We start from the raw sequence: 27,808 nt of genomic DNA, 5'->3' as shown, positions 1-27,808 counted from the left end.
CTCCACCTTCACAGACATTGCTTTTTAAAAGGTATAATTTATTATGGAATTTGAGCTTTTAGCCATTAAGTTACAACAACAATGCATAACTTGACATTCTTACAACTGTACATACACAATGGAAAAGACAAGTGCTTAATCCAAACAATGCAACCAAATTAGTTCAAGGTTACAATAAAAGAGTGTTGTGAATTTTTTTTTTACAGACTAGCAAATTCAAATAGTTCTCTGCAGGTATATGTATGTTTCAAAGTTTTGGAGTTAAGCTTCAGACTAACAAAATGATGGAAACTTACCCTGCTCCTCTGAATTAAAGATATGCTCATTTAAAAATGCAGTAACATTACCATGTTTCAGATGGTGAAAAGGAGCTTCAGGTCCAATGGAAGTATAATGGACAGTCTCAGGCAATGCACTCTTCACACAAATACATGCAATTATAAAAGCATTCTATTTTAAAAACTTTCTTAAGTTTTGCAATACAGTAGGATATCTGAGGAGAGATCAGGACCCATACTGAACAAAACCAAAAGCCTTCAGCTTGATTTGTGCACTTTTAATCAATTCCAATTCTCAAATCTTCACATATCACCTGTGAGAGAAAAGAACACATCCAGTAAAGATCAGTCTCAAAGACATATTACAATTTTTTACAGGCATTCAGTTTAAAAAAATTAAGCTTATTCCATTTCAGGAACTGTAATTCACCATGGCCCTATTATAAAACTGCATCCTTTCAACATACCCAAGGGGACAGTCTTGTTGGACTCTGCCCAACTACAACTGGCTGGTTGTAGAGGAACTTTGCAGGATGGCCAAAAAACCTGAATGACCATTCCCAAATCAATAGGTAATTAAAAACCAGCTTTGCACACTTGACAGGCCAGCTTTGGCAGGAATATACTGGTATGCACTTTATTAAGTCAGCATGGGTTAAAGGCATTTCCACTGTAGGTAAATTATCCTACAACTCCTCCAATAGACCTCCAAAATCTAGCCCTAATTACTGGCAACAGGCTACTGGGCTACATTCACATGCAATGTGGGGGGTAAGAGGCAGGGAAAAGGAGTTACTGCTATCCTATCAAACTTGTCTAGTACATGCCAAGAATCACCTCCAAGCCTTGCTTAGAGCCAAAGAAGAATCCAGTCTAGCAGTCATTAGTAAAAGAAAATCCAGACTTTCCAGTTAAATTGGTACTGCAAGTAATTAAACCATGAACATGCTTTTAGATCTGAAATTTTTGCTTGCTATTAAGTCTGAAGGACAGTTTAGACAATTTTTTACTACCAAGTTTTTTCCAGTTTGTCATATGTAGATTATTATTAATAAACTAAAATTTCTAAACAAAGAGGGACCTCCAGTTTTTTCTTTAAAACAGCAACTCATTTTGACATGCTCATAGTTCCTTTTGTAAAAAAAAAAAAAAAACAAACATTAAATCACTTAACTGCACTAAATTTCTCCCTAACAGAAACAGCAGCAGTAGCACAGCCATACCAATTAATACAACACTAATAAAACTTATTCCACAAAAACCAGCATCCCCTAGTTCTGCTAGAGATTTTTCCCAAGTGATTTATTCAGCATCACTATTGAGAGGCTTTAGGCTTCCCGTGGGCTCTGCAATTTAGCTTTTTGTATAATGATACCACAGGAATGCCTCCAATAAGCAGTGCTCTGCCTGATTACAGCAAAATCTAACAAAGGGACAGAAGGGTCCAAGACAAGTTCCTGCATGTTTTACATAAACTGTGCAGCTAGGAAGAGAAAAGTGATGAGGGCAGGGGGAGGCAGCAGGAGCCCATAACACACATAGCTGCAGCTCCCACACTAGGCAGAACATGGCTGAAGCAGCAGAGGTGGATTATAGATTCCTCAAATGGAAGGGAAGGGAGTCAGGAGGTACCTATCCTACAAGAAGGGGTGAGGCGATGAAAAAAATCACTCATTAGTTCTGACCTTCATACAAGCTTTTAGAAGGTCAAGTGTCAGAAACTAGCAACACCACTTTGATCCAATTTAGTGGGGATCCAGATCAGCAAAGTCTGTGCACCTGTATTTACCTACAGCAGCCTATACCCGTTTACTCAACATAATAGATAAGCTGGAACAGCAGGTCCTATGCTTCTTGTTTCTAAGCTTCTCTTGCTACTGTTCTAAGCTCCCTAGATTGTCTTTTTCCTGCCCTGTACTTTTCATCCTACTTCTCTTTTTACTAATGCATGTCAGCTCTTTGACTGAGGTCAGACTAGTGATTCGCTTCGGATGATTTTTGTCATTGTGCTTCCAAGGAGAGCAAACTGCTTGCTGGAAGCACTGCAATTCGGCCTTTTGTCATCACTCCTCAGCAGCACAGCTGGCCTCACAAGACTTAACTATATCAAAGATCAACTATGTGCAAACCTATTTGACTGAAACAACTGTAACTATTTTTGTGAATGACTGAAATGAAACAGGTGCAGTGCCAGCATGTGTAACAGACCTCAGGAGTCTTCACACTCAGATATTTTTTTAAGTTAGCACACACCAGATTTTATAAGCACATTTTTCAGTTTGTAGGTTCCTTAGCTTTTCTTCCATCTTTCTGCCAGATCTCAGATTTAATTCTTAAGAAAAGCTTTTGGTTTTATAGGTATGACATAAAAGCTTAAGTACTTACCACAATTCTCCTCTCCAGAATGAATACTGTGCTGTAGGTATCAGCAAGACACAATCCACAGACTGACAACACTTCTCTTGATAACTTCTCTTTTGGTTCCTCCTTGAGCTAGAATTTAAACCCTCTCAACATTTACTACATCAATGTTCAGTTTTGTGTTAAAGAAGAGGGAGAAGACTTAGTTTTTAATATTGAAGAGATAGTTAAAAAGGCAGTTCTGGAAATGTTGATAAGCTTCTTTTGGAGACATAAGTGTCCCTACACATTGTCTGCTTTAGTTGTGGGTTATTTATTTGTTCAGTTTTGGAGATGGCTGGTCAGTCATATTCCATTCTCATGTGCTTCTTGTAAGATAAAGGCATCACAAAAACTTGCACCTGCTGGTGACATAAGAACTACAACCTGACAGTTTTCCAGTAAACCTAAAAGTTATACTCCTACAGGGAAGAGGCAGATTTTTTTTTAAGTAGGCATTAACAGGAATTTTTTTAAGGAAATTTAGGATGAAACATCTGCTCTGCAAAGTAGAAGTTCAGATTATATTTCTTCCTCTGTCATTTCTGGAACATTCATTTTAAAATAAAAAAAAAAGTTATTGCTTCTATTGAAGCTCAATGTAAGTTAGAAAAAGAATTGCATATTTTCTTAAAAACATTCCAAATATACATTTTAAAAACAAAATGCACTCTAAAACAAATGTCTAGTGAAAGACACTGTTTTAAGCAATCTCTAGCAACAGCTTTACAAAAGAAAATTGAGGAATGTAGCATATTATTTATATTATGACAATGCTAAAATCCTAAACAATTCACTTAACACCCTTAAGTAATGTTTTAAATATACATATTTCTTTACAAAACAGTTTAGCAATTCCTTATACCACTTACAGTATATAAATATTTGAATAAGAGGTCATAATGGGAGATGCCACGGTTTATATTTACTCTCAGATGCTTCAGATTTCTTAAGTGTTTTACTATAAGGCACAGTACTGCTAATCTAAAAGAAAGGAATAAAAGCTAATGGCAAACCCAGTCAAAACTTCTAATGTGGAATATCCAAGAGAATTCCAGCATCTCTATGCAAAGGAAAGGAAAAGCCAAACAAATCCAACCTTTGTATTTCTTAAGAAATGGTTTCAATTTGTACATAAAGTGGGTCAGGATGGGAACAGGAGCAAGAAGAAATTATGTAAATTCTTATAAATAGACTAATAAATATATTTTTGCCATAATTAGCCCTTTACCTCTGTTTTAAGATTGAAAGAGGTAACCAGTGTGCATATACTAAATGTCTACATGCTCAGCACGTGAAGACCACCTAGCACAACCTATTACTGCCAAATTCAGTATAGAAAGCTAGCAAGATGGAGAAGGTTTCCTTTTCTCAGCATCCACTCTGAGTAGAACACATTACAAGACAGAATAAGCATTTGTTACATGTTGCAACCAGCAATTTTTCCGTCACAAGAAAAGGATATGCAATACATCCATTAAGTTATTTGATCCCTTCAAGGTTAATGTCTTTCTTGAGAATATTCATCTCCAATTACAACAGTTCAGAACTTTCAGAACATTTTAATAATCGTAGCTTGTAAGTGTTCTTCATGTGTACATACTGAATGTAAATAGTGCATCCAAAATATTTAACCATTACACATTCTACATTATTTTCACTGCCTAGTCTTCATCTTTGTTACAGCCCTCTGGAACACAATGACATTGCAACAATGCTTACAGAAAAAGGGTTATTGCATTTTTTTTTTTTTAGGATGAGACATCCAGAGGAGATTTTATAAAATCCTCCTGTGTACAAAATTCTTAGTTATTAGCCCTTTTGGATCACCAGCTAGAAAAGTTTGAAAGGTAAAATAATTTACATTGTTATTTTTTCTGTTCACTAGACAAAAGTCCATACTAATTAAATAAAAAATAATAGTTCTTCAACAGTCTATTCAAGATATCTTCCATGAAGCAGTTCAGTGGGAATTTCCATTAGATAGATGTTCTCCATGCCGGTTATTACTGGCATCCACATCTAGAAATCACGAATTAAAAGAAAAATTGTTTGTTGTTTTACCATTTTAATATGCTTTATCTGTTACATTAATCCATACTCTGGCTAGAAACTTCATACTCATATATACCTCAGGTTCTTGAGATTCTCTGGGTAATCCTCTTAAGACACTGCTTACATCTTTCCTTCCCCCAAATCCACTTATTTCCATCATGACAGAGTTCCTTGAAAACCTGCTTGTATTTTTTGAAGACCAGTAGTGACACCACCCAGTCTGCTCTGCACTGCAGTACTAATTGCTCACACCAGCTAGAGAAGGGCTTCTAATGCAATGTCTAGTGCTAAGATTTGTCCAGTGAAACACTGAATTACTTACCAAGCAATGCTGTGGTTTCCCCTGCATCCTCTTTTAAACTGGTACACTGCAATACAGACTCATTAGTGGAGGAAGCTGACAATTCGCTTACTTCGTTTCTGTCATCATCTTGCAAAGCAATACTTAGACTTCCGACTGAAACGCTGCCACTTATGGATTCAGGTATTGGAACTTCAAGTACATCTTCAGGGTCCCCCTTTGAAATTAAACATATTTAACTGTCACTTTTGTCTACCATCAGACATCAACATTTCTCCATGTCACCTTTTGTAACCTCACCTTATTGGAAAAAAGACCATTTTTTTAGCTATTACGTGTGCACTGCTGGGAATAGTGTTGATATTGTCCACTTTCAATGTTATTGTCTGACTGCAAGAAAGAAAGCCAACCAAAAGAAAAGCCATTTCTCAAAAGCCACCACAAAGCCAAGAGCAGAAAGAGTCCACCCACTCAGCCTTTTGGATGGATTACTTCAACACTGTAGCAACAGTATTGCTGAAGGTTAGGAGCAGGCTCAGCACATACCAAGTCCCCAGCAAGGAAACCTATTGATTCTTTAAGTTTGCAGAAGTCTCCAAGCCCTGTTTTTTCACTATAGTAGTTGGCCAAGTTTTTTTTTTTACTAGGTTGAACAAACATTTACATCAGAACCAAATTCTCTCCTCCTCTATCTCCAGCCTAACTTTAAGTCTGTTCCAAAAACAAAAAAACCACTGGCTTGTCACTTTGCAGGAATGCAACATCTGCATCACAGGCAAAGGGATCTATTTCACCTATTGTATAGCATGAGCTATACAACTCTCAATTAATTTTCAGAATGGATCAAATTCCTATACATACAGTTCTGTTTCAACAATTAAACAGACTACCTTCATTGCCACAGATATACTGATGTAATTATACATAAGCAATTATATTGCAGTTTAAGTAGTTATTCTTTTTGCTTACTAGTAAGTATTTTTTCCTTCCTCAAACAACTAGTGAAGGCCCATCTTAAAATTTAAGAAATTCTGGGCTGATTCTTTCATTAGCATCAAATCAGCATAATTTAAAACATACTAAATTTTAATGAGCTATAGACATGATACAATTGAACACAATCTTTACATTTGCAGACAGGAGAGGGCATTAATGACTTGGTTTCCAAAACTTACACAGTTAAATAAGCACTGAAACTACAAAATTCAGTAATGCTCTACAAAATCAGCCAGACATGGAGTTCTTTCTCTCATAAAAGATAGCATAATGAAGAACCACTGAAGTCTGCTCTTTACAAAAGCCATGTCATAAGACTTAGTGCCTTTTTCCTACTTCAAGCCTTTAAAAATGTAAAAGCATGTGAAGTATTTGTTGTCCATAAGTGAACCGAGCCTCTGCAGAAGGTTTAGTATATTTCTATAAGCCTGCACATTCTTTTCCATAGGTTCAGAGCACAGTGCTGAGTGAAGCTGCCTTGCTCTTTGCACTTCTTTTCTTCACATCAGTAAAAAAATTCAGGCAATCACTCCACAGATTAGACTGGGCAACCTGGATCAAACTGAAAACTAAGCTCGAAGAAAATTCCTGAATGGTTTCCCACATTATTAGCTTCAGTGAGACTTGAATGACTGATGCAAACACAGGATCCATTTGCCTCATTTCATTAGAAAAATGAACTGGATTTCTCTGTTTAACATAATCCCACTCAATCTGCTTTCCAAAAATCATTTTTGCCAAAAAGGAGAGGAGGTATTACTGTTCCTGGTTGGGCTTAATACCAGTATCCTCTGCAACAGCACAAATTCAGGGAATATAATTATTCTAAAGGTGCCAGTATTTCAGTTTCCAGCCTGTATTCAAAAAGATAAGTCCTTCTGCATATAACACAAGATACATCAACCCAAAGAACTGAACGTGAGCAGAAACCAAGCTGCTAATATAACAATCTTAAAGTAGCAATAGCTCTTCCACATGACGATGAGATTGCAACTCCCAGGTGAAATCTGACTTAACTCACAGAAGCATCAAAATCTGGTATATACATATTACATAGCAAGAGTATTGTCCCCCTTAACAGAACAAAACAGTAATTTCTAACACTCTTCCACAGATCTGCTAAGTCTCTGCAATGAAGTAAGAGAAAAGGTAGTCAAAACACAGATCTAGTGTATGAAAGGAAGGGCCCTGAAACCAAAAAAACAGCTCTATTTTCTAGAGATCTCTGTAGATCAGTAGGAGATAAGAGAGGTACATTCTTGCCTATAACAATTTAGTGGAACTCAAGACTATTTATCAACAGTGACTGAGTAACCTACCGCATGTGTCTTCATCTCTCTTTTCTGGTGCTGTCAGAAAGAAATGAGAGCACATCATTTTCTCTACTTAACCCATTTCTGGTGAATGTCTTTAGGAAGGTTTTAAGTACCGGCTCATTTACAGGGATAAATCATGGGGCATATGTGAAAGTACATAAACATTCTATGTAGAAAAACTATAATTTCTTCCTCTGAATCACACTTCTCAACAACATCAAATGTAAGTTCTAGATTTTTTTAAATTCAGTTATATTTTTGCAGCCTGAGCAAACAATCTCACCTCTGCTTCAAATTCCTTAACATCATCAGCTGGAGATAGAAAAAACTGATTATCAAAGAAGATTCATAAGCTGCTTGACATATTTAAGCTCTTGCCCATAAAATTCCCCTATTTTCTGGTTCTCATTCAATTACTCTTTGCATCTTTGCCCAGCTTCTCAAGTCTTGTCAAATAACAGTTGCTCTCATTCTGAACAGTTACATGAAGTTTGCTTCCTAGACTGTACTTCTGCTTTGAAGATTAAAGTAATGTGCAACATACCCAGTATCCCAGAGCTTTGATAACATCTAGTTTACACATTGGACAAGTTCGGTGGTCCAAAAGCCAAGGATCAATGCATGTTCTATGGAAGATGTGCCTAAAGAAAAGAAATGCTCTTTAGAACTTAACATGAAAGCCACACACCCCTCCTTCAAACACTGTGCAAGTTAACACATTAAAAATAAACCCTTCCTTTATAATCTTGACAATTAGCTGCTGCTCAATTTATTAATACAGACAAGGTTCTGGAAACCTTTTGGTTCATGCCAGCTTTCTGAAGAGGAGATGCTAATAACCACAAAGACACCATGCAGTTATCAGTTCAACAGTGTACGGTTCTAATTTAAGCAAGCTCTACTTCACCCCTACAGTTCTCCCAATTGCTGCCTTGCCCCCACATACATATCAAATGCTACATGGTCTCACACTGCCCTTCAACATTTTTAACAGGCCATACAAATTACAGCTTCAGCTCTGCCACCAGAGGTTCAGAAGAATTTATAGGAAATTCATCCCATTTCTTCAGAAAAACATGCTAAAGAGTAAAGAATAACTATAACAACTTACTTGCATGGCAGAATTCGGACAGTGTCCTTCAGTTTGTAGTTCTCAATACATACAGCACAGTTTTCCACATCAACATCTAAACCCTAAATATGACAACACATTTAAGTGCATTACATTCACACTCATTACAGAAAAAACTTTGAGTAATAGCTAGCTTCAAAGAATGCAAAATATATTAAATTGTATACCAAATAAAAAAATCTACCTCATTTAATTTGAGATTCTATCAAGAGGTGATTTGATCAAGTTATCAAATACTAAAAGCAGCCAAACCCAGATTTTCTAATTTAAATAACCATACATGGCATCCTAAGTAATTCAATAAATCTCACACATTGGCTTTGTTCATGGGAGCATAGGAATGTTTCAGTTGAAGGTAGCTATAAGATGGAAAAGATTTTAAGAGCAAAACATTCAGCACAAATCAAAGCGTGCAACCCAATTTTGAATTAACGGTCCCAAAGATTTCCAAGAGCAGGAAGAGATTTTTGGGGTTGAATACTGCAAACCTCTTCACCTTTTTCCCTCTTCTACCACATCCTAGTAGATATTCCTTCATAGCCAGAAGAGAATACAAGCAAACAATTTGGGTTTAAAACCTTTCTTCAAATTCACACTAGACAGAACATAATTTCTCCACTTCTACTTTTATCTAAGGGTTAATTATCTTTTCTAAGAGGTCTTACTGTCTTCTTGAAGCCATGCTTAGAGTTGCAGTGAAATATGATGGACAGCTCCAAATACAAGAAAAATAATCCAACTTTAATTTGGCTGCATAAATTCTAGAAGAACAGACAGTGGGAAAAGTCCTCTGCTTTCATCCCCCAAAAAATTAGTATTTTTGATTTACAACTTAGTAAAGCACTTCAGTTTCAATACAAACATTTAAACTAATTAGTTCTGCAAGGAAACTTTCAAGTTCAAGGCCAATATTTCACTCCTTTGCATGCTATCAATTTACACAATTAATGCCTTAAATTCCCAAGTAAATCACATTACAACTGTTTTTTTGTGTAAGCAAAAAAGTTAAGAGAAATGCTTATTCTATAACAAGTTATTTTTTATTCTGTACAAGAGGCAAAATTCAAGCACACAATATGTAGCACATACTCAAATGAGTGTCCATTTTACAATAATCCCATAAGCTTATCAGGAAAAATCTACATGATAGTAAATACACTTTTAATATATGACCTATTTTTAGTTAAATATCTCAACCTCAAGTGGGGATAACGAAAGACTGTACTGCATCACAACAAAAGAAACAGACTCTTTAAATAGCAGAAAGGAAATATCTAAAGAAAAAATGTACACTTACAGAGTAAGACAGGACAAATATCCAGACAAATTTATACTAGTTCGTGAAAACATCTCTGCATCAGTAAGTTACGTAAATTTGCTGATAGCAGGTTGATTCAAATCCCATTAATGAGATCTGCCACACACAAAAGCTCTATTTTGACAGAGAGATTTTAACCTTATCTCATTCTACTCTTCTTAATGAACATGGCACTCATAGGAATAATCAGCATAAGGTGTAACAACAAATTCCCCCATTTTATTTACTTTAGTCAAGGGTCTATTTATTGGAAGGAACTCCCTGTATACTGCAAAAACCGCACAATACAAATCTCATTTGGAGGATTTTACTGAACATCAATTTAAAAAGCTGTTAACATCTTCTGTGTGGTTTTTAACATAGGTTTCATCATGACCCTTCTATGTCCCTTTCTTCCTACACTGGCATTATGCTTTGATAGTGCTTCACAGAAGTTTGGGTTCATTCTGCCTTTCTTGATCTCTAATGTCACCATCCTATGAATTGAAGTATGAATATCCCTCTCCTCACAGCTTGAAATATATGCTAAACTCCATCAAAAAATAATCTAATTATAAGTAAGAAATATTTGTAAAACACTATTTAAGCATGTTGAAAGCATAGAAGGAAAAGGCAATTAAGTTCAAAGACACTTTTAGGATTTTTTAAGTTTCAAAACTGATTTACCAAATGAAGGACATATCCTCTGTAGCACATGACCTGAATGAAACAGCTTCTGCTAGACTACTGCTTTTAAAGTTTTTACATATCAATGTCCTTTCTCACTTTGATTTTATTCATAGACTTAAAAATAACCTAATCCTTGTTTTTCATCTCCAAGTAAATCAGTCCTAAAATAAAAACTCATCAAATAAAACAAGGGTCGAGGAGAAAAAAATTCCTATGTAGCAGCAGAAATCTAGTCAGAAGCTAATTTTGCATCTAGGATCAGCACTCCTGAAACTCCAACTAAAATATTTTCTTTCAAAATGTTGGCTTTTTCTACTTCAGTTATTCTAATACAGCTGAGTTTAGGCCATATGCTGTCAAAGCCAACTTCCTGAAAGCTGCTTTAATTTTTAGATAAGCTTTATTTCAGAGCATAGAAATGTATTTTAAAAAAATTATGCTTCAGGTTAAGCCTACACAGCTCCTTAACATATTATATGACAAAAGATGAAACAAGTGTTTTATTTTTAAAAGCTTTTTATATTTTTAAGGCCTTCTGATCAATAAGGTGATTAATGCTCTTTTAAGAAAACAGAACATTACATCAGCTCTAAGAACTGTGCGGAAGTATTTTGCAATCCACTTGTTGATGTTTTCAAGTGCTGAAAAGATAACAATGTTTCCTCATCTCTGTAGTACCAGTCCCCTTTACATTCCATATAACCAGATAGTATTTGCAACAAAGTAGCCTTAATTTCATGAGTAGTTCAAATTTGAGTCCTTAATTTTAAATTCCGCCTTTTAAGCATAGGCCCTGATGTAAGCCTAGAATTGTATGTCACACTGCAATTATGTTGTGTTAATTTTAGCTTAAATTCTTTGAAAACATTACAACCATTTCTAAAACTTACAGCAATAACCAGAGACACTGAATTACCTTTTCTCCACGCTTCACTGTATGCAGCTGAAGCTGGCTGATGGCTCTCTTGGTCTCTTTCCTATGTCCCTTGAAATAAGATTTTAAGTGTTAGTATAGACAGTAGTTTCAGGAATTACATTTCCAGGTTTTTAAATACTTTCCACGTGGATTACTGAGTCTTCTAAATGTGTCTAAAAAATTAAATTGATCTCTGGGCAATGAATTAGTTTATAAAATATTTCCAGGCAGCAGATGTTAAGTAAGTTGTGCTTCTGAGGCTCTGTAAGCGCCCTGCTTGCACGAGCAGCCCCAGCCATGCGGGGTTAGCTGAGCACACAGCAGCCGCAGTACTGCATCCTGACTGCCCTGTCGGCATTAAGGCCCTTCCCACACAGGAAAGCTGAAACCCGTGCAGGCTTTAGAGGCAAGCAAAGCTGTAACAACAGCCATATAACCAGACCTTCCGGTTAGGCAAGCCCATGAGCAAGCACACCATACGTTTGGCACCAGCCTGGGAGAAGGTGGAATCCTGCCAGGTAGCCAACAGCTGACCACCAGGTCAAAAGGCTGCTTGTAGCTATTAATACTTCCCCTCAGTTAAACACTGTCTCCTGCACTGGACAAAGCTTTGCACTGAAAGGACACATTATGCAAAGGAGATGACAAGAAAGACTTTACAGACATGATGCACCATACTGGACTTCTATGCAGTATAATTATGCTTAGAGGGGAAGCAAGAAAAGAAAGCAGTACTGTAATCCAAGACAAAGTGCTAGCTACTGCAAGAAACTGAAAAACTAAACACTCCCAGTTGACAGATGCTGACCTGTCTAGCAGCAACCCTCAGCAAAGAAATACCATAAAGGAAAAAAAAACCCAAAACCCATAATGGCAGCTTTTCTCTGTAATTTTACAAATGTATGGTACTGAAAATCGTGATTTTTAAATTTTTATGGTGTTAAAGATAAGTAGTCTGAAAGGTCTCCCTGAAATGACAAAACCAGCAGCAGAAGCCTATTTCACCTTCTCAGGGTTTTCTGCACAGTCCTGCTTTCATCTTCAGTAGCAAGGAGATCTGTAATTTTACTGCTAAACTGATACTAGAATAAATCTTAAAATACTCATCTTCATCTTCAGTTGGCAGTTACACTGGAGCTTGCTTGAAAGCATAACATATTTAACTCACAGGTTTTACTTTTAATTAAGTCCGTAAGCCAAGCAAAACAAGATTTGGGTTAAAAAGTGGCTTTTTGTTTCCAAAATTCCTTTAAGACTCTTAATAATACGTCTCAACTAATAGCGTCAAAACATTTTCCAACTTTGCATCATTTTTATTTTCAATGGCTATTTTAGAAGAGAAAGAAATGAGAAAAGGGCATAACCTTCTAATGCTAGACAGTTTCATCTAAGAGGCATTCAGACGACAAGCACTGGCAAAATCTAATGGCATTTGGATGACAACAGCAAAATCCTATTAAGTGCCTGTGGCACAAGTTTCTTAGAAACATCACATTCACATCTTTAAAACTAAAGCACACGATATGATGCTTCATAAAGCATGTGAACTTTCCTCTGTGTGAACTATTTAAAAGGCAACAGGAAGAAGCAACTTTCTTCACCAAACAACTGTTACAACATAGAAACACATCCCTTTTCCTATAAATGCTTCTCAAAAATTTTGTTTTCCCAAAAGTATTCTCAGAAAGAAAATGCTAAGATTTAAAGCTTAGTAAAAAAGACTCTAGGAAACCAAAATTTCAGGGAGACCACAAGGTTAACCAATACAGAAGTCCTGTGTGTTATTCTCAGTTATTGAAAAGAGAAATTAAGTATTTTCCTAGAAGAGTCCTCTAGGTCCTAAACAGAGTTCAGACTTCTGAAAGCGAACAAAAATCCCTTCCTTCCTCCCCCAAAGCTAGAATCTACATCATCACGGAAAAGGCAGGAGAAGTCCACATGCTAAGCACTAGCTGAAGCAGCAGTATTTTTTCCTGAACAGAGGATAAAAAAAAAAAAAAAAAAAAAAAAGAACCTGCAAACAGTAGGCTGATGATCATGGAAGAAACCTATCTGCACTAGCTGAAAAGCAGAGGTAAGTGCCATTCTAAAGTAATTTCAAAATTCAGATGGACTTGCATCTTCAACAACTCCATACAAGTTGTTCTCTTGATTGCAGGAGTCCAAAGGTCCCTTCCAGCCTAAACTGTTCTCTGATGAAGTACTTTCCTCAGGGAAAAAGGTAAAGCTGGCCTTTTTTTTTCTTTTAAGTTCAGAAATGTGAGAAGGGCAAATAAGGAGCAAAATTACTCCTTCCAAACATCCTCAACACTCTCACTGTTCTCAGTACCTTGAGTAGCCCAAGAAGCCCAAGAGAGCTGAATCTCACCACACATGCTGCACCTTCTAGACAGCTGTAATTCAGTAACTCTACAGTGGATTTGTAGAATTACAAGTACCAAAAGTAGTTTTTGTAAAGCTTTAGAACTAAAAATTCTACCCTGAAGAACTTGTGGGTTTTACAAGAAAATTAAAAAAAACACCCCAAAACATACCATGGTCTCTTTCCATTAAAAAAGTCTGGTTAGTGAAGTTAGTACCTTCAAAATGAAAATTACTGAAGAATGAAAATAATTTTTCATATCAAAAGGAAGGAAGTTCAGTTAGGTGACAGATCACATAAGAAGCTGTTGTTGACAAGTGGCTAAATGTATTTCTCATTACTTCATATGAGCATCTAATAATTATAACTAGTCAAACTTGTGATGCCAATTAGCATAGTGCTTATTAGCCTCACTGACTGTTGCCGAGCAGCATTCACAGTTAGCAAAATAGGAAGAAGGCACAGATCTTCAAGAATGCTCCAATAAACAATCAAAGTTAGGCAACTGATTTGACACAAGAAGGAGGTAAATACTTTTAAGTGCCATTAGCTCCATTTACCTGGTTTCCAAACTGTGATCCCGTATAGAGGAAACGCTGTATATAGTAAAATATGAGCCAAGCAAGGGATATAATCATCATGGTGATGAAGGCGATGGCTACAAACACAACTGATTGACCACTAATGTATTCTTGCACATGTCGTGTGCCAACAACAATACTCATTGTTACAGGAATCCCTCTTCGTACTGGCTCCAATATCTCTATTCCTTTTGGATAGCCAACCATTATCACCACTGTATTTCCTGTTCCTGTTGGAAGGAATAAAAAAAGAAAAAAAGTCAGTAGTCACAGTGAAAATGTAGGTGTTCCTGCTTGAGGGTAATTTGGCCTCTTCAGTTAAGATCAGCAAGAAAAGTTATAGGAAAGCCTCCAGTGCTTTTTATCAGGCACAGCAGAATTGATAGGAAGTTTACTGGTAAAGAACCCTTTATTTACTTTCAAAAACTCTCAAACATAAGATAAAGTTCAACAGATGCATCTTTACTGTTCAAGGCCTACAGTCATCATTCCACAGTGAGGTAAGATGTGGAACCACGCAAAAAAAGTCACACACAACCCATCTCAAAGCAGTTTAAGTTCTAGTTTGCAGCATAGGAACAGCTGGTCTTTCATTAGTCAGCGTGGGAATTTTAGTTGTAGATGGAGACAGTATGTGAACATCACAGAGAGACACTTCAATTTAGTGTGAATCTAAATCCATAGCCCAATTGCACTGGATATATGAACAAAATAGAAAAAGAATCATATATTTAATAATAAATTCAATAAGAAATTATTTTAAACATTGAAATACTTACAGATTATTTAATACTAAATATTCAAAATGTAATGAGACTTCGTGACAAGGACTTGTCATGAAATACTTTGTGACTCTTCTGGGAGCAATGAGCAAAAGGATTTTTCTAATGCATTAGAAGTCTAGAGCTCTCAATTCATATGAAAGAAACCAAATTTCAAAAAAACCCCAAAACCTTTAGGCAACATACTGCTACCAAAACCAATAAGATAATTACAAGACCAACTAGCAAAATCCAAAGGCCTCTGCGACTGGTTTTCTGGAAGAATAACCAGTATTCTCAGAAACATCTAGCCCAAGTATTACAAAACAAATTACAGATAAATATACCTATTAAAAATGTCACATTTTCACTGTTCTATTCTATTTCTATTTGAATAGTTCTTACTTTGTGTGTACCAACACTGCTGTCACCTTGGTAAGTCACAGCTTCATAGTTTACTTTGCTCTCCTACCTCTGAGAAAAAGTGAAACTAGTCTTGATTCAGAGAGAAAGGACAAAAAAGAGAGGGGTTTTCCTAGCTGAAAATCTAAAGCAGTAATGTTACAGCTACCTTTTCTAGATTCACAAAAGACTACCTACCTGCAACAAGACCTCCCCCTGAAGGGTTAAAGCCTTTTTCTCTTCTGGCTGTGTTAGATTCCTTTCAGAGAAGCTATGTCAGAAGAAATGGCTTCCTTATTTATAGCATCACATCAGATGGGGATTTTCAAAATTCAAAGCTGCATTCTGGCCTCAGCCACCTCTGCCTACTAAGACAAAGAGTTATTTGCCTGAACTATTTAAAACAAATTCCTTTATTTGAGGAAGGAAAAAAAGCTGTGACAGCTTTTCAATCTGGCCGCTCTGCTATCAAGAAGTTTGCAGAAGTTTCACTTGTGTATGTAGAACTCTTCCCTCCATAAGGCATATATAGTTTGGTCTGGATGAAAACGAAAGGTTCCAGGCATTAGCTGAATAAACCTCCCTTCTCAACTTCACCTTAACACAACCATCCCACCTCTGGATACCTACTCTAAGAACCATTACACCTGTGTCTGCCAGATCCAGACGCAGCAAAAAAGTGGATTTTCCTAATAGGGTTACAGTTACACCGACCTGTGCCTCCCCTCAGGCACCCCACTCTTCTCACCAGCAACGCCCACCCCCACTATGTTGCCTTGCTTGGTAGGTGAGCTTGGAGACACAAAGCAGTGAAGCTGAAGACAGACAACAAGCACTCAGGCTCCACTAATCAGTTCTGCTCACCAACAATGTGTTGATCCACATGATACCCCAAGTCCAAGCATACTACAACTTGGTTAATTGATATTGCTCTTCTCTCTGAAATAGCACAAAAGCACTACCAGAGAGCCTCATGAAACCCAGAGAAGAGTGTGAAACCCTCTCTGCTCTCTGACCCTGCACAACTCCACAAGGAGTTAGCAAGAGAAAAACATATCAAAGTGGGAATTTATCTTACATTGCTAAGAACTGCTATCCCTATACCTGAATCAAGAAATTAGGTCCTGTGTCCTTCAACAATTTTAAGAGTTGCAAATAACAGGAGGGGTGCCTGAGGACAGACAGGGAATGGTACAAATATGCTGGAAAGATTTATGTCATTTCATCCAAGCTTAAGGAAGAAAAGGAAGTTTCAAGATTAGAGGCAGCCTGGATTTTTAATCAGTAAATTTCCACCTCAGTCCTGAAATCTTAAATCAGTTTCATCCTGCTACCTGATTCTCTGCACTATTTCTAATGATGAAGTATTTAAAAACCCCCACAACAATAAGTATTGTCCTTCTCTGCTTTGTCACCAGAATGCCCAACTATCAGACAGTTATTTCCTTGAAATGAAAGTCAGGCTACTTTTGCACAATGGCTGCTAGACAGTGCGACACCTTCCACTTTTAGAATTAACATAAGCATACTATACATTTTTAAATAAATACCCATTGAAGGCATTTTAACAGTTTTAAAGATTTGGTGATGAACCTGCCATAAAAAATACAACACAGAGGCCTTGAAGGTCATGAGACAGAAGGGGAAGAAGAGAAGAATAATTGCAATCCATGATTACAAAAGGAACAAGAGCAGTCCCAGAGAAGCAGTTGCCCTGAGCAGCCTGTAACACTAAGGCTTTTAACTCATTCCTTGCTAATTTTAGCCTGCTGTTCTGAAACTCATTGTTCATTATTATAAGACTGAAATGACGGTGAGTCATTCCATCAACTTCTTCAACTGCCACACAACTCAGACACCTTAAATCACATTTATAAAGAAAACTTCAAGTGTCACATACATGCATATACTGAAAGCACGTTGTATTGGCTTTGCCTTTCTATAACCTTCTAGTTTTACAATAAATAATCACATTTTTACTTGGCTACAGTAAATCTTTTTTTCTAAGTTTGATTGATGCTTCAGTGAAACTGGGTCCACTTAAAATTTGGTCTGCATTTTTTAACATTATCAGGGCTGGCAGATCCTTAGGATACTTGCAAAAAAGGGCAGATTTGGAACTCTGAAGATGAAGGCATGTTTCCTGCCAGTGCAGACAGTTTTACTGCTATGACTCCCAGTATTTTCTTGCAAAAGGAAACCAGCACTCTACTGATGAGAAAGAAGTAGGACAGGTACAGATCTTAATTGCAGGCACACCAAACTACATTTATTCCCATTCATGCTTAGAGATTAAGATATTTTTCTGTCATGCGGAAACTGATGACAGACACACCCTACTTTTTGTCCTCCTGAGAAATGTCAGAAAGCTCCCAGAGTTTTACCATCTTAGTAGAAATGTTTAAGGTCAGTCCATTGGTTTATTTAAGCATAGGCACCCTACTAATACTGCCACAACTAACACCAAATATTCTTTTTAGCTCCTGTTCCAAACAAATGCTAACAGTACACTAACAATCTCATAACATGCTTTGTCTTAACCATCTACCCCAAACTCACCTAATCCCTGGTGCATGTTGTATTTTCACCTGCCTCAAGGAGGATATATAACCACTGGTACACATACTCTTTTCACCTGAGTTCCAATACATATGCACTTTTATCTATGAGACAGATATAAGCAGTTACTCCTGCTTCTTCAGAAGAGCATTACTAGCTCAACATCATACAGTCATGTGTTATTAAAGCTAGCCGCTGTCCTTTCAGCAGTTACAGTACCAGAAACTTTCAGTAGAAAACAGGAGTAATACAGAAATTATGCACCATTTGAGAATCCTGAGTAGTCCTGGAAGCAGTGTAACAAAGAGTTGAACTACATACCAAAATAACTCTGCTGCTTTGGAGATGCCAAGAACTTATAGAATCGTGAGCACAAAGTAATTTGCATCTGTTTTGTCCAATACATGTGTATTAAAAAAACATGACAATGGAGGAAAGAACCAGTTGGATGTATGTTGGCAAATCAAAGACCATTTTTATTATGTAGCCAGTCATACACTCAAATTAAGTCCCAAGCTTCCCTTAAATCCACAAACCATGAATTAAAGCCCTAATCCAGACCTACCTCAAACTATTACAGCCACTGCCTCCCATCCCTGCGTGTCAAGCAAAACCGCATTTCATTCCATAGTCTACAATAAGGTAACTTATGTTCTGATCAGGATCACCAAATCCTACGGTGGGGGGGGATACAGACATGGTTGGGTGCCCAGCATGAAGTATAACAGGAAAACTACAGAACCAGAAGACCCTGTTTGCTTTCCATTGCAATATACCTCTGCCTCCCCCTAACTTCTGAACCAAAACTGAGCCTCTGACTCTCCTTAGTCTGGTCTCTACAACACTCTGCACTTTGCCTCTTCAGATTCCTCTCCAACCCACTCCCAGCTAATATTTAGGTGCAATATTTATTTTGGCTTTGGAAAGCAATTTGAAGCTTCTGTATTAAGTTCACCATCATCACCAAAAATGAACAGAGTTAGGAGTGCCTGCCAAGTCTGTAAAAATGAAGTCTGAATTTATGTCGTTCAGATTCAGTAAATGAAGTACAACTCCCCAAGTCATTTGGGTAAAATGAGAGGTTTTCAATGGAAAAATCTTCTTAGCCACCCATGAAATTGTGTCACTATTACTTTCCTCGAGGAGAGGAGTAATCCAGCATTTTGAACAATGTAATTTGGACAGAGAGCAAAGGCTTGAAATGAAACACATCAGTAGAGTCACATTTGCAGAACCTTCTTTTGGAAGAAAGGGCAGGATTTCAAGGCTACACATTGAAATTCTTGACTCTCTTATTCCAAAACTTTAGAATCCCTACTCACTGCACTAATGAAGATTACAAGGTGAAAAATATAGATTATTTGGAACATTTGTCCTTTTTTAAACACTTTGACACTAGCTATAAGAAATCATTTCTTCACCTAATCAAAAACCTTTCTTTTTACTCAGGGTGAAACATGCCTAAAGCCACCAAAAGGCAACCAAAGAACCAGCACACATGTATCACATACATCCCAGAAAATTCAAAGGGTAGGTTTTCCAGGAGGAGAATGAAAAGATGGCACTGAGATCACAAAAGCTGTCTATCACCTTCACATAACTTGGGCTGCATCTCTACCAGCCATAACCACTGTTCCATCTCACATCATTTTCGGTGCCACTAATTGCAAACACATTAAGCGGATTTTACTTATGCATGTAACTCCACTCCTTAGTAACTGCACTGCAGATTTCCCAGAGTATTTATCCTCAGCCCTCCTCCCAGAAGGAAAGCTTGCTTCCTTATGTGCCAGTTCACAAATCCCTTCACAGAAATGAAAATGTAGGTCCTGTAAACTATAGCTTTACCTTGCATATTCTTCCCTGCCAGTCTTCCACAGACCTTTCCATCATTTCCCTTCAAAGAGCCTAAGATTTAAAACACTAACAGTACCTCTTCCCTTTATTCCCAAAGTGCACTGCAAGTGTTTAAACATTTGCATGTCTGAAAGTGTCAACCATGAAACAAGCATTTATGACTTCATCACAGCTCGTAATTATATTGCAATATATTATAATCCCATTCAAACAATCATAAGGTCAAACCTGCATTTATGAAGTCAGTATAAATACAAATGTGTTATTGTACATATGCACTATACCAAATCACACTCTCTACATAGGTGGAACTTTCATCAGTAACATTCTGCCAGTTCAAGGAAAAAAAAACCAACAAGCAGTCAGAGAGCACTTCTCTTTACACTAGTGGCAAATGTAACTGTACTAGTGAAGTCCAAAACGGAGGATTAAGCCCAAGAAGGTCTTCTGTAGCACAAAGATGACAGCAGAAAACAGAAAATTCTTTAAAAAAATATAAAATAAGCAAAATAGGAGACGCAGAAAAAAATTCAACAAAAGAGCAAATAATACTTATGAGATGTTACAATAGGGAATGGAGAAGAGTGAGGGAAAAAAAATTGTACTAATTGGCCAATACAGGGTGAAAACAAAGAAACTGTTGCAGACGAAAGCAGTATTACACAACAAGGTATCTTAATCACCACCTAGGATCAAAACCAAAGGTTCATTTTACCCAGCATCATACCTCCACTTTCACAGTGAACTAAGAATATGAAATGGGCCAGGCTGATCTCAAGCAAGCAAAAGGCTAAGAACAATAATCATGATTCCAATCCCCCAATTGGTGCCACTGGGTAGTCCAAGAGGAGAGATGTGTTTTCTAATAGATTAATCACATGTGCAATAGAGCAATAGCTCCCTAGCCGAGATTTTCAGCTTACTAAACTAAGTAAAGAAGTTTGTTTCCTTTAGAAATACGTTATGTCTTTACTTCATCCAAGTGCCTACTCCTTCCCTTCCTCACAAGGAGCAATGAGAGCCCGGGCACTAATAAACTCATTGTACCAAAACCATGAGAAGCACACATTTACAGAATTTTTTACTTAGTTTGCCTTGTGTTCACATCCTCCTCTGAAGACCTTCCAGTTTCTCAAAAACTCTACAAAACCAAAGATTTTACTGCCAAGTTAAGAGGCTTTTTTCACCTCTTTGATTTAAGCATTTAATATTGTCATAACCACAAAAATTCAGCAAGTCTTTTGTGTCATAGCCCAAGCGGGGGCTGTGGTGACAGAACATCTGGATTCCTATCGCGGCAAAAATCATAGAACCTTTCTTCAGGCTACACAGCAGCAGTAGTACGCTGAGACAAGCCAACATCCTTCTCCAGGATTCAGTTTTCCTAATGCATTTGCGAGCGTTTAAGGATTACCTGATGCTTACACCTCTCACTCGCAACAGACCTGCGCAGGAGAGGACGATGAAGCTAATACAACAAAGCCTGTTCTAAAGCTATCTTCAAATAGCTACAGCTGTACCTTCAAAAGCACCTGAAGGCACCTTCGGAATATCTGGTGCATTTCCACACGGCCTGCAGAAAGCGGCCTACCTGTGACCGCTGTAGCCATTATGCCAGAGGGTACCAGGCAAAAAGGTATCGCTAAAGGAAATCCAAGGCTCCCACCCCAGTCTGCCACAAGACTGCCGGTCCCGATGGCTGTGCCGCATTTCCTCCCTGACGCCCGGCCCGTAACTTGGGAGACAGAAGACGGTCCCGGCTTTTTCCCTAGCGTGGCTTACAGGAAGAGAAAACAAAACCCCGGTTTTCTGTACCATTTTTACAAGGGTTTCTGCCTCCCTACATCCCCATTCCGCACCGCATCACCGATGCGGGCCGGCGTCAGACAAAGCGATTCCCCCCGACCCCCCGGCGGGCGCGGGGAGCTCACCCAGGTGGGACATAGAGACGGTGCTGTTGCCGAATCGGGCCTCGTTGTAGATGACCACAGCGGCCGCCCGCTTCCGCGCCGCGTTGGTGACCTTGTCCTTGAAAGTGCAGCCGCCGCGGGCCACCAGGGCGATCCAGGTCGGAGGGTCGCCCTCGGGGGGCCCGCGGCCACCGGGAGGCAGCGGCACGTCGTAGTCGGTGTCGGGGGCGCAGCCCTCCATGTGGCGGGGCGAGGCGCCGCGGGGAATGCCCACATGGCCCCGAGCGCTCTCCTTGGGCGAGCTGTCCCCGTAGCGGCCGCTCTCCGTGCTGCCGTGCACCGTGCGGTTGCTGAGCGGCTCCACGTAGGCCGTGCTCACCCACGCCGTGTACCACTCCAGCGCCCGGGCGCCCGCGCACGGCGGCGGCGGCGCCCCCAGCGCCACCAGCGCCGCCGCCACCAGCGCCAGCCGGGCGCGACGCACCATGGCCCGGCCGCCCCCGCCGCGGACAGGAGAAGCGTGCGCAGGTCGCTCGGCCACCACCGCCACCGGCGCGCTCTGGCCCGCGGCCGCCCCGCGCCGCGCAGGTACCCGCGGTGCCGCCCGGGGCGGAGCCCGCCCGCCGCGGCTGAGGGCGAGACAGGGGGCCGGGCCAGGCCGCCCCGCCCCGCGGCATGCCGGGAGAGGGGGGGCCGGCACAGAAGGTAGGCGGGAGGGGCGAATGGCGGCGCGGGGCTAGGGGCCGCCCTGGTGTCAGCTACAGGGCCTGAAAATCAATTAGGTTGGAAAAGAGCTCTGAGATAATCTAATTCAACCTATGGTTGAGCACCGCCATGTCACTAGACCATGGTACTCGGTCCCACGTCTAGTCTTTCCTTAAACACTCCCAGACCAGGTGACTCCATCGCTTTCCTGGGCAGCTCACTTCAATGTCTTACACCCTTCCTGTGAAGAAATTCCTCCTAGAGTCCAACCTGAACCCACCCTGGCGCAGCGTGGGGCTGTGTCTTCTTGTACTGTCGCTGGTTGCCCCGGAGAAGAGGCCGACCCCCATCTGGTACAACCTCCTTTCATGTGGCTGTAGAATGGCAAGGTCTCCCCTGAGCCTGCTTTTCTCCAGGCTAAACAAACCCAGCTTCCACAGCTGCTTCTCACAGGACATGTGCTCCAGCCTCTTCACCAGCTCCACTGCCCTTCTCTGGACCAATTCCAGCACCTCCATATCCTTGAAGTGAGGGGCTCAGCAGTGCTGTGCTGGACACAGCACTCGAGGTGTGGCCTCACTAGTGCTGAGTACAAGAGGAGGATTGCTTCCCTAGCCCTGCTGGCCACTCTTATTCCTAATACATGCCAGGGTGCCATTGCCCCCGGTCTGCCGGGGCTGTTTAAGGAGCACAGCTCAGCCGCGGCCTCCTGCGCGGGGCTCCCTCCTGGTGCCCACGGGGATCAATCTGAAGCGCCTCCTGCCCGGGGTGGGCACTGCCCCTGCCTGGCACCTGCCTGGCACCCGCCTTCCCCTGCCATCGAGCCCTCGGGAGCTGCTCGGCCTCGGACCTGCCATGCGGGGCGGTCCCGCGTCCTGTGCACCGGCCCCGGCAGTGACACACGCGTCAAGTTAAATGAGTCACCACCGCACCCTCCGGGGCACACCTCGCCCTATTCGAGGGTACAGCATGGCTTCCTGAGGAGTGGAGGGAGGCTGGAGCACCAGAAGCAAGGACACAAGGGAACAAGACGTGGCCGGAAGCCAGCAAAGAACACAACGGTGAACAGACATGCAGGGGAAAGGGAACGGAGCTACCCGCGGTCAGATACACACGGTGCCTGCGCTGGCGGGAGCTCATTCCAGAGCAGTGAAAAATGGTGACAGGGTCTGTACCGTGTCTGGAGGAAAAAGTATATAAGTACAATTAAGGAATTAAGGTACCGAATAGACATGATCATTCTATGGACTTATTTTCCCTTAAATAGAAGTATTTGACATACCCCTCTTCTTAAATAAACACAGAGTCTTCCCTATTTTTTTCATGGAACACATCTGTATCTTTTCCCAGCTTTTTTAAATGAATCACTTGTTTCCACCAGCCTTTTTTGAGTGGTTGTTTTCCTTCAGAAACAACAGTTGTGTGCTCCTGCACTGTTACCTATGTTGTTGAACAACATAGTCAAACTTTGTTGATGTCCTTCCTAATCATGATTATATGTTGTGGGTGCTGACACAGGCAGGGCCTAATAGAGCCTGGAATAGTTTGTGCAGAAGATATCATTGGAAAAAGCCATGACCTTGATGAACTGCCTTATGCTGTGTCAGCACCAAGGCCAATATGTTCCATTTTTGTTCCAGATGCAGTGTTTCAACCAACAAACAAAAAAATACCTACAAACCCAAAGTATTCCTTGAAGCTACTCTCTAGCATTCTCCCAAAATAAGACTTGTCAATGTTAAGATCCTCTCCAAAGGCACTGAGCACAGTGACAAGAAGATTGAAGTAGCAAAATCAAGCAGACAAGATTGAGCAGATGAAGTAATGTGGAAGGGGCTGTAGAGAACTTGGAAGCTGAGGGAAGAAGATAGAAAAATTTGAGTTAATGAAAAAAATAGGGAAAAGAGAAGAAGGAAACAGGAGCATCTAGCAAAATGTTAGATGGGAGAGGGCATGTGGAGGTGGTGGCAGAGAAAAGGCAGGTAAAAGGTGAGCTTTATTGAAGGATGACAAGCAGCACAATTTGGAAGAAGCGCAAATTCAGTATTTAGCAAAAAGAAGATTAAAAAAATCAAAGTACTTCAGTGATTCCAAAAATGTCAAATTAGGGTTTGGTTGGTTTTGGGTTTTGTTTGTTTGTTTTTGTTTTGATTTTTATTTGGTTTTGTTTGGTTGGTTTTTTGTAAATAAATTAAAGACACTTGGTGTAGTCCAAATAGTCATCACTCCAGAAATGGGATAAATGTAAAAACAGTAAGTAAAAAGGAAGAAACCAGCTGCAAGGAAGTGTTTTTTCAAAAATACAGATTACTGGAAATAAGAAGCTGGTGTTGACTGAGATTTGTGCAGGTTAGGGAACTGTGGTCACAGTTCTTACAGTAAATGCAGTCCAACCAGTGGCAAGAGAGAGAATTGAAGTGTAAATAGGAAACACAGGCTGTTATGCAATCCTAACATAGGCTGTTATTCTATTCTATTCTATTCTATTCTATTCTATTCTATTCTATTCTATTCTATTCTATTCTATTCTATTCTATTCTATTCTTTATTGGATATGAAGTGGGAATTTTAGTATGAGAGCTTGAATTTTGTTGAAAGGAGATGGTGTGGGAAAACAAGATGAGAAGGTAAATTGTCAGACTTGGCTTAAGAAAGCGCATCAGAGGAAAGTGGAGAGAAGAGAACAAGCTCTAACAAGAACTTGTAAGAGCAAGGCTGGCAAGGGAAGAAATAGCACTGAGAAAACTTCCAAAACAGTATTAATGCACACCTAAGAGATGAGTGCTCAGTTCCTACGTGCAAAAAAGAAGAGTGAACTTTAAGAGTGACATTTAACTGCTACAGTGAAAGCAAAGAACACAATAAATGAGAAGATGAAGGAATGATAAAAGGGGCTTGGCTAGACTTTTCTCCCCAGAGAAGAGGCAAATTGGAGTCTCAATTCCCACAAATATTTTGAGAGAAATTAACTTGGTCCAGGAAAACTCAGGGAGAAAAAACCAAAGCAGATGTTCAGATCAGACAGAAATTGTAATGATTGTTTGCACAATGTGGGTTACTCTGGCAAATGCTATACTGAAGAATCTCCTTATACATTTTCTGCTTTGAAATTTGTTTTATTTACATTTCTTCTTCATGGACATTGTGTTAACAACTTTCAATATTTTTAGAAATCAAAGTACATTGCAAATTGCAATACACATCTGGAACTGAGACAGGTTGCATTTCAACCATTGAAGTGATGAAAATTTCATCAGAAACAGAGCATTCTTTGGTTAAATAAGAACAGCAGTTCAAAATAACTGTGCCTAAATCTTGTACCTGCATTCCTTTTGACCAAATTAGCAAGAAGCGAGAACCCAACTTTTCAACTTCATTTTTCTTTTTTCAAGTATACAGAAATGACTAAATACATCTTTTAAATATTCTAATACCACAGGTAAAATTTTAACCATGTTGCATAAACTTTTTTTGGGGAACCTACAGAAATAAGGAAAATACAGAACACATGGAAATTACACATCAGCTAGTTGAAATGCTTAATAAATACATAAGAGCTTATCCAGACTACAAAAATGCTTGTTTGATCCAATAATTAAAGCTCAATAAATAAATGGGATTTTTGATATTGACCTGAATTGAAGCAAAATCAGAGTCTACAGTCTTAAGGAAGTCTGGTTTTATTGTGGTATTTCAGATAAAACTCTGGGTTAAAAGCTTCAATAAACATCACTTACCATGTGATGACCAATATTACTTGAGACATTTGTCTGTTTGAAGAAAAATTAGAACTAGCCTATAAATAATAATATAATGCCCAAATAAGCAAACTACTGTCACCTCCTTTTTTTTTTTTTTTTTTTTTTTTTGTTCTGGAAAATTCCACTCAAAATCTGCAGGTCATATTTTTCATGAATTTCTACAGGCTTTCAAGGACTCACATGGTAGTTATTCCTTGGGTGAAGGAAGCATGAAATGAGAACAGGTGATATAAGATAGCATTTCTTCATGAGGCGCCTTTTATCCCTTTACACGTCACCAGCATTTCATTGTTTAAGGTTCTGTCAAGAGCCTCACAGCATGTCCATACAGAAAATCATCTTGATGAATGTGTCATTTTACAATACAGAAGCGACTCCAATTAATTTGTGTGTGCAGAGAGGCAGCCTATAACAAGTAGTGCGTTGTAAATTCAAAACCTTTCTTAGTACACGCTGACTTCTTAAACCATTAAAACTCTTCTGAACCTTCTTGACACAACCCCTTCCTGCTTCAAGGCTTGTTAATAAGGTAATGGATTGGACATAGGACCATGTCACTGTTGCCAGGGGATGTGAATGTGAAATTGAGAGTATAGTAACAGTAGCACTTCTAAAATTCTTCCTCTCTTCTTCAGTTTGTTTAAACATTAAGATTGCACTCTGGATTTGCTTAATCTGTGTATTTAGGAGTGGGGGACTGAATGGGGGTTTCAGGTTTCTCTGGGAATAGTAGTGAAAAGGAAATATGTAATTATACTTTCACAGAAATGTTACACCTGTGAAATTCTCTTACAAGGACTGGTATTCTTCCTGTTGAACTCAGTTTTAAAATTCCATTAATCCTAATGGACAAAGTAAACAAATCCATAGTGGACAAAGACCTCTATGGCAAAATTACAGGAATCGAGGAGGATTTCACTTGATGGTATTCTATAAATCTGTATAGGACAGGCCATCTTCCTTCAGTATTACATAATGCAAGATTAAGGGGCAAACTCAAATGTGAAAATGCAGCTCATCTGCCAAGAAAAAAAAAAAAAGGAAATAGATTCAGGCAGGACACTTCCTCCTTTTGTGTAATTACCTCTGCAAAAGATCTGCATGGCTAACAAAGTCTCTGGCAATGAGACAAGAATAAAAAAGCTTAATGAGTGTCTAAACAAAGTCTCCCCCCTCATTTGCCTTGGCTTCTTACAGAATATTAAGAATAGTAGTGATGCCTGGGGCTGGGACTTGCCCTAGGGCTAAGTTGGGCACCCCGGGCCCCTTGTAGTTACACCAGCATGGTGCCCAGCTGTTCTAGGAATGACTGTCTCTCTCTCCATGCCTGAGCCAAAATAAGCTCAGCTACACTTAATTGGCTTCCAGCTGATCATAGCTCATGCAGCTGCCTCTGAACTCTGCCCAGGGATTAACCTGTACAAGCTCAGGGCACTCACCCAGTCACCCAGGCTCCTCCTCAGCCCAGATGTGGTGCAGGCTGATGACCAGAGCTTAAATGCATTCCCAAGGATGCTGGAAGACCTTCC

General features: G+C 39.4%; 1 protein-coding gene across 2 annotated transcripts; it reads right to left on the bottom strand.

Moving 5' to 3' along the window:
* Window positions 1–58: 58 nt before the first annotated feature.
* Window positions 59–22,385, bottom strand: RNF149 (ring finger protein 149). Of its 2 annotated transcripts, XM_084226663.1 has the most exons (9): window positions 21,835–22,385; window positions 14,304–14,554; window positions 11,382–11,450; window positions 8,458–8,540; window positions 7,891–7,987; window positions 7,350–7,379; window positions 5,056–5,251; window positions 2,664–4,700; window positions 59–592 (listed from the first exon to the last, which is right to left on the bottom strand). In XM_084226663.1, the coding sequence occupies exons 1-8, from the start codon at window positions 22,298–22,300 to the stop codon at window positions 4,642–4,644; spliced, it is 1,251 nt and encodes a 416-aa protein (XP_084082789.1). In that variant the 5' UTR covers window positions 22,301–22,385; the 3' UTR covers window positions 59–592; window positions 2,664–4,641. The 2 variants fall into 2 exon arrangements, with proteins under 2 accessions (XP_084082789.1, XP_084082790.1); XM_084226664.1 differs by lacking the exon at window positions 7,350–7,379.
* Between the last annotated feature and the right edge of the window lie 5,423 nt (window positions 22,386–27,808).

This window comes from Fringilla coelebs, assembly GCF_963513975.1.
Source record: "Fringilla coelebs genome assembly, chromosome: 2".
NCBI classification, from domain to species: domain Eukaryota; kingdom Metazoa; phylum Chordata; class Aves; order Passeriformes; family Fringillidae; genus Fringilla; species Fringilla coelebs.
Note: the sequence above shows the minus strand (reverse complement) of the source record. Positions and strands in the feature narration are given on the sequence as shown.

Excerpts from the sequence above, each read along its gene's own strand:
- RNF149 (XM_084226663.1), bottom strand. The coding sequence starts at position 22,300 with ATGGTGCGTCGCGCCCGGCTGGCGCTGGTGGCGGCGGCGCTGGTGGCG. Across the intron at positions 8,541-11,381 it reads CAGTGAAGCGTGGAGAAAAG|GGTTTAGATGTTGATGTGGA; the intron begins GTAATTCAGTGT and ends TGTCATATTTAG. Across the intron at positions 7,380-7,890 it reads TCAAAGCTCTGGGATACTGG|CACCAGAAAAGAGAGATGAA; the intron begins GTATGTTGCACA and ends TCTTTCTGACAG.